At 34.4% G+C, this 7,418-nt stretch overlaps 1 protein-coding gene across 1 annotated transcript in view; it reads right to left on the bottom strand.

Annotated features, from left to right (window-relative positions):
- LOC108775874 (ubiquitin-protein ligase E3B) overlaps positions 1-6,220 on the bottom strand; it is a 7,852-nt gene extending 1,632 nt beyond the window's left edge. Inside the window, exons 1-14 of the mRNA XM_018542331.1 lie at positions 5,598-6,220; positions 4,916-5,068; positions 4,515-4,842; positions 4,249-4,437; positions 3,961-4,152; positions 3,707-3,896; positions 3,334-3,576; positions 3,073-3,244; positions 2,863-2,981; positions 2,625-2,739; positions 2,576-2,579; positions 1,686-1,885; positions 1,108-1,408; positions 403-795 (exon numbers count right to left, since the gene is read on the bottom strand). Coding sequence (XP_018397833.1) covers positions 403-795; positions 1,108-1,408; positions 1,686-1,885; positions 2,576-2,579; positions 2,625-2,739; positions 2,863-2,981; positions 3,073-3,244; positions 3,334-3,576; positions 3,707-3,896; positions 3,961-4,152; positions 4,249-4,437; positions 4,515-4,842; positions 4,916-5,068; positions 5,598-5,761 — 2,763 coding nt within the window. The 5' untranslated portion in view covers positions 5,762-6,220. The remainder of the gene's footprint in view (positions 1-402; positions 796-1,107; positions 1,409-1,685; positions 1,886-2,575; positions 2,580-2,624; positions 2,740-2,862; positions 2,982-3,072; positions 3,245-3,333; positions 3,577-3,706; positions 3,897-3,960; positions 4,153-4,248; positions 4,438-4,514; positions 4,843-4,915; positions 5,069-5,597) is intronic.
- Positions 6,221-7,418: the final 1,198 nt, after the last annotated feature.

Raw genomic sequence — 7,418 nt, 5'->3', positions numbered from 1 at the left:
CTTTATCTTGTTAATCATGGATTTGTCGATTAACGTCTTGTCGTTTGCACATGACCTACCAACCATGTGGATTTGATTGTTTGACGTTGAGAGTGACCACTTTTCTACAGATCCATGTCTTTTATGTGAATTTACTACTGAAGATGGCCCGGATGTTAGGCCGAAACGTATAGTATTTTATATATGACATTTTTTGATTGTTAACGAGAATATATATTGTTTTTTGTGATTTCGCATTGATAACAGCGAGTTTACTCTCATTAGCCTTTTTATTCTTTGTATTTATATAATTATATTTGATTTATTATATTCAAATTAATGATTTTATATTATTAAATTTTAATATCTTAGCCATATTATAGATTGCACTACAAATGTAAAGAAGTATTCTTGAATTATCACCTCAGGCGTTGAAAACAATGACAGCCACTCGGGATTAATGATCGAGCGGAATCCCTTGATGAAGGCGGTTGTTTGCTCCTTGATCTGATGGTACATTCTATAGTGTGCCATGTGGTGGATATATTGAATCTTGTTCTGATTGGTCACGGCAGTGGTGCGCCCACCAGTGATCAGCTCGTGCGTGACCAGCTTGCCGAGCACGTCCTCATCGAGAGAGAACGTCAACTCCAGCTGACGAATATCGCCTTTGTAATGCTTTACCAAAGTCAAGCTACGGTAGAGATCGCGATCTAGTGAAGCAAGCTCGTCCAACCAGCTGTACAATGCGCCGCCTGTTTGTCCGGAAAATTGCGAGACGAAGAATGACGCAAAAGGCACGTCTACGACAATGCCCTGGAAAACAAAAAAAATCAAATCATTGTAAAAAAAAAATTGATTTTATTCGGAGAGATACTGACTATATCTAATTGTTTCTCGTAATAATTTAGATATAGTGAAACCATGAACATAGAACAATAAATAATATATATTCATAAAAATAATTAAAATAATTATTAAGTCGCATATTTATAACACATGAGTGACACACTAATTATTTGCAAAATATTTTATTTCATATATTTTTAGTTTTATTAGTATATTCATATAATTTTAAAACTAAATTGTATTTACAACTAACTTTGCTGATCATGAATAAGAGTCTACCTCATAAACCGCTTTGCCAAGCATCCGTCCGACGAATTCGAATAGTTGCAAGTGATTGTCCTGCATGAAAGATGTGGGAGATGGATAGAGGCGATTTTCGCTGGTGGCTTTAAACAAATTCAAAGATGGGTCGAATACTCGTTTTATTGTCTCTTCTAAAAATTCCTTAAAAACTCCATCTTGATCGATGCCAGCTTCAGCTAAACCTTGTTCGTTTACGAAACGTACCCTAATCACACCTTTCAATGCTTGTGATGGCAACATGGCCAATTGTCTGTATCCGTCCTCAACTATCCGCGTTCTGTAAAATATAAAATATATAATATATTTCATAATATATATAATTGAAAAAATCATATTAAAATAATATCTACCTTATTGAAAAAAAAGTTAAAAAAAATATCCATTCTTTAAAAAATAATATTAGATTACGACACAAAAAAAGATTTGTTCTTTTTATTAAACGTTTTACTAGAAAATAATTATATATTATATAAATTAAGAAAATTTAATTAAAAACTTTATTAATTAAAACTTTTATATATAAAAAAAATAAGTAAAAACATAAAAAAATAGACCTGTGTACAACGATGAGGGTAGTAGGTGGACTGTTACAAGCGCTTTCAGTCAAACCCATCACTGCTTTCTCATCAGCTATATGCTTGCGAAATAATACGACTCGCTCGGAGTGGGGGATGACATGGGGCATTTTTGAGAGTAAAAGTGCTGCGCCGCGTCGTCCCTTTTCCAAATCAGCCAAGAAGCCAGATACTCGTACCTCCTGTTTTAAGAAAAAAATTGTAAATCACTATATATACGTATCGCAAATATTGAAACTGATATATAATACAATCTCTTTATTTTAATTATACGAGAAAAAGTTAGAAAGTAAAGTGAATTTATGTATTCTTTACTTATAATCAATATAATCGCCCAGTGTTTTGCAACGCATTTTGTGCAACTATCCACAAGTCTTCTAACTTTGTCTACAAAGAAAGTTTCTGACAACTAAACTCTAAGACAATTGATACTTGAACTTCTCACATCCAACCTGCTGCAGTTCTGATTTTGCTATTTCCGACTTCTAAATTTGTTTGAAACATTACAGACATAATCGGCGGTACATAATGATTTTCAATTATTTTAGAGTTTAGAAAATGGTGTATATGTGTGTGAATGTTTTGAGAGGAACCAAAAATCTTTTTCACAAACAAAAAATTAGAAATAAATGGAAACCGTTATAAATGTTGCAAAGCTACACGATTATATTGAAAAATAATGTTATATACATTTTGTTAATATGTTTTTTAAGAGAAAATAAATTAATTTTGTTTTCGAATTTCCTCAATATTAATTCATACCTGTAAATGCAAAAATTAATAATATTAAAAAATATTACATTACTAGAGTTTTTATTAATTGATACAATAACAATTTGTGAATCTATAACATGAACTTTTCATAATACAAGTCTATTCATTAAAAAAATACTAAAGATAAATTAAGATATACTTAACTTGGCTAACCAATGTCCTTCTGGGCAGAATGTTCTGCGGCAGTCGCGTCGGTATATTGCCATTAAAAGAATGTAAAGTGAAATAAACAAAGGATTGCTGGATACCGACTTCACATCTATAATTTACAAAATATTGCATAAATTATATTAATCTTAGAATTTTTTTATTTTTCTTCTTGAAATCTTGATTAAACGAAAAACAATTTAACGAGAAAAAAAAACAGCAGCAATTAACTTACCAAATAAATTAGTGAGAACCGCTTTATACAAAAATTGATTTAAAAAGTATGACATAGTGATAAAATCCGTAAGCTTGAAAGGATCTTGATGTTCGTACATCTCCATATCATCCAAGATGCTGAAATTGGAAAATCAAGAGATTAGCACACATATGAACTAATCGAAACTAAATTTAATCAAATTGTTTGAAAAAAATTCATATCACTTACGTAACATAGTGCGTCATGCAATCGGCGAACAGTATCAACATTTGGAACTCAGGTGCCGTGCATTTGGTGTTAGCCGCCAAGAGATCTAGAAACGCTTTTAGACCACAGTGCGGTCCCAGGGTGGTCAAAAACAGCCACATGTGATAAAGAATTTTGCCTTGATAGCACAATCCTATTTTTATACATGCATGCTATTAATTGATGTATCATGTATACATGTGACCTCGCATAAACGATTATACACTAGTTTATTATATATACCCGTTAATATCTCGATCTTCATCTGTGTGAGTGTATGCAGCGTAGTTTGATACAAAGAACAGATCAAAGCTATCTTGGTAGCTTCTGGACTGCCCAGCTTTCTGTAGTTCTTGGTACTGTTGTTTCTGTTAGTTCGAGCCTCAAGAAATGCTCGTCGGAAAATATTGGCGCCTATAGAAGAGGTACTTTGCTGCTCTACCGGAGGTGGTACCTCTTTCTCGACGAATTCGATTAGTGGCTGTTCTGAAAATAAAATAGAGAGTAACCAGGGGATTGATTTTTGTTGAGATTAGGATATCATGCTTTCGTATGCAAATTGTAATTCTTTGTAAAGAGTATCAGATGTGTCATGTATAAAATTGATAACTCTCACCAACTAAATGCGTAACGATCCTGCCTGTCCAAAGACAGGCGAGCTGCAATTTTACCGAAGGAGTAGCATCCTGCAAGGAGGTATCGATTGTCTGTGCAAACCAGCCTAATACTGGATGCCAATGTGTCAAATTACTCCGTTTGGCAACTACATATTGTTGACATGCTTCCAGCATTCTCGTCACAACAAACTGCAAAGAATTCGTGAGACATTATCGATATGCGTGCAACAGAAAAATTACTACAATAGCTTACCGTAAAAGAAGGAAAACAAAGCTCTTTCAGTACTTCTTCCCTTTCAATGTTAGCCAATTGTATCAAATTAGCAAGCAAACAAAGTGCGTAACTGCCCTCCAGAGCGTTAAAAACGATCCTTAAATTCTGCTCGGAATTTAGCAACTCCAAACTTCGCGCAAACAGATTATACGTTATAAATGATGAAATGCACTGTAAATAATATCAAAAACTTTACATATTTAGATTAGAGAAGAAATATCATAACGTTTAACAAAGCTTGTAAACATTTTTTTTTATTTTTTTTACCTCTGGTGATAAGATATTCAGGTGATGAACCAGAGCTGGTACGCTAAAAATATTAATTAGAAACAGAGACACTAGTTTATCAGACATTTGTGAAGAGATCAGTGGTCTCAGTGTCAGAGTGACTGCTGCTGAAAGCGTAACTGGTTTCAAAGCGATTTTCGCTCTACCCAGTCCCTTCATTAAGAGAGCCTGAAATGGAGAATGTAGCTTAGAATTGTTAAGATCAAGATTGTGTTAGAAAATCTGTCGTTGTGTAATAGCGTTACCTGCATAGTGGCATAAAATCCATTGTTAACTAAGTGGCCCATGATGTTTGCGCACAACTGACTCATGCCATTCTTTAGCTGGTCCATACCCTTCACCTTCTGTATTGCCCACGTTCCAGGCGATGTGAAACTCACCAGAGTATGCAGTCGCAAAAGTATGGATTTGTGATCCGATACTCTCTCCGGCTTCAGGCTGTCTAAGCCTGAGAGACAGTGGTATAAAATTGTCTTCATTTGCGATATCCATGATATGTAGTGATCCTTATGGAACGCCACTCCAACGTAAGATATCTTTGGAGACTCGGAATCAAGAGTCAAGACGAGGTATCTGAAAGATCAACTTGGTTGAACGATACTTTGAATCTTTCTTGAGGAATATTGATTGCACTGCGTGTACTCACCTACACACTCTTTCTATTCTTTCTTGATCCCTTTCTCTCTTATAAATTATCAAAAATCTAGAAATAATTCTATATACCTCCAGAGCAGGTTTTAACTCCACCATTGCATTGTCGACACTGGGGTCATCAAGGAAATTGTTATCAAACTCTTCTCTAGAAATAAAAACAAACTTGTCAGATAATTGTAATCTTTATATAAAATTACATAAGCATTCTTCATATCAACATATTTTTTATGCATAATTCAATTCTTGAGATAACAAATTTAGTTCAAATTTGATAATCGAAACAATAGACCAAAGCAAATAACAATGCATTTTACACTAATATATTAAATATAACAAAAAATAAAATAAAATAAATATATAAAATCTCTCTCTCTCTCTCTCTAATATTTCTTAATGATTTGATTTATCTTCATGTTTACTTGGAATTCTACGAATCTGACTATCAATAGTATTTATGTATACCACAGAGATAACTGCATATTTTTATACAGTTATTCTACAATATTGATCAAGTTCAATATCTACAACACAGGCAAACTTCTGTTCACACGGTGGCATATGCATTCTCACATAAACATCAACTCGTATGTATTTGTATGACTATGTACAATACTGGCAGATAATTACAATCTCCATTTCGCGTGGAAAGGTCCTAGGCTTTGTCTTTAACTTACAGTATTTGTTTGGCAAACCGAACACGGGTCAGCCAGGCTCGAACGTGAGCCTGAATCAGAGTAGCCGCGGCTTCTCTGCGCTTTTCATGCGCCCGATCCTCGCGTGCTGCCTTCTTTTGTTGCAGAAAACTGCCCTTCGACGATGAGCCCTCCGCGCAGAACATCCTCGAGTCCTCGATCACCGATCACCCCCAGGCCACAGTGCCCGAACAACCCCTGGACGCCTACGCTTCTCCGCCACCTCCACCTCTTCCGCGTCGTCGTCGTCGTCGCTCGCTGCTAACCGCGAGGCATCTCCGAGGCATCCTCGTCAGCTGACGGGCATCTATCAGTGTCCCCCACTATGTATCCGCTTCTCGTCCGTGCTATATCGCTCGACTACGTCGGGATACGCGGCGTATCAGATTAAACCGCGTCCGAACCCGCCTCCACGATGGATTCACTATCGTGGCTTGGGATTGAACTCCAGTGTGCTCCAATCACTCCAATGTCGCCTTTCTTTAGATACCTTGGTCAGCTGACGGGTATTTACAAATCCCCTCTCCCAGAAGCGAAAATCACCCGCCAATGACGGACTGGAGGATTCGGGGCTCCCGAAGCATATTAGATTGAAGATGAATTAAAGATGAAGTATAATTTTCCTTGAAATTTCGATGAATTTTCTCCCTCCATAATTTACGAAGTAGGTTCTAAAATCTCTTTTTATATTCATACATAATTTTTATTTCTATAATCTTGATGGCCACTAAAAAAAAAATGAAAGGCAGTTAAATCGATAATTTTAACATGAATAGATTTATTCATTTTTCATTGTTTAACATAAGGAAGATTATATTACAAAATAAAAAATTTTGCTTTAAGCAATTCTATTAGTTAAAATATCGATTATAACTTAATAAGAGAGAGAGAGAGAGTGATTAATTAATTATGAAATACGTCTATATTTCATTAATATGAGTGTGAATAAAATTATTAATTTTTTGTTGATCAATGTATTACAAAATTTTAAACATTTCTGTCAATTGAATTAATAGGCAACTATATCTATTTCTACTAATATAGATTAATTTATTGAATCTTGGTCCTTAATTTATTCTTTATTTTTTTTCAAATAGAACGAGAAAAAAATGTTTTTATCAATGTAAAAAACTCAACTTATATTCTTCATCTTTTTTAAATTTTTATAATTAAAGAAATGAAAATTAAATAAGTTAAGAACGTTAATCCAAGTTAATCTATACAGTTAGAAATAAATATAAATCAGTCGGAGTTTGGCCAGAGAGAGCCAGAGAATGGCCATGCCCGGGATTTAGCTACAACTTTATTTTGAAGCGCCTCTATGTCCACAAAACGTGGACATTGAACTATGTAGTCAATGTCAACGATAGTGTCGGTAATGTCCAAGATTTTTGGTTCGAATCTTCCTTACATGTATGATTTTTTTGGTTCGAATCTTCCCTATGTCCATGCATCAAAGAGATTAATAACCTCTTTGTTATCGGTCCATTAGACAGACAAAGACAAACGATTGATCGAAATAAAAATGGCTAAATCGACTAATTATTTAATAAATCCTTAAGTTTAAATATAAAATATTTGGTAAATTTTTAATGATATATGTAAGTAGCAATTTTGTCACAATGATAGGCTTTGTAACAAGTGCATTCTATTTGGCGATGCAAGTTGACATAAGAATTATTTTAGCTTTCTTGACATTAGCAGAAAAATCTGAGAGGCAATGCCGGCTATTTTCCTATTACCGTCAAAATCGCTTATACATTTGTCAGTACATTCATTTTTGGTTTGAGAAAACTACTTAGC

Source organism: Cyphomyrmex costatus, unplaced genomic scaffold, assembly GCF_001594065.2.
Source record: "Cyphomyrmex costatus isolate MS0001 unplaced genomic scaffold, Ccosl1.0 scaffold11, whole genome shotgun sequence".
NCBI lineage: Eukaryota > Metazoa > Arthropoda > Insecta > Hymenoptera > Formicidae > Cyphomyrmex > Cyphomyrmex costatus.
This window is presented reverse-complemented; position numbering and strand designations above follow the sequence as displayed.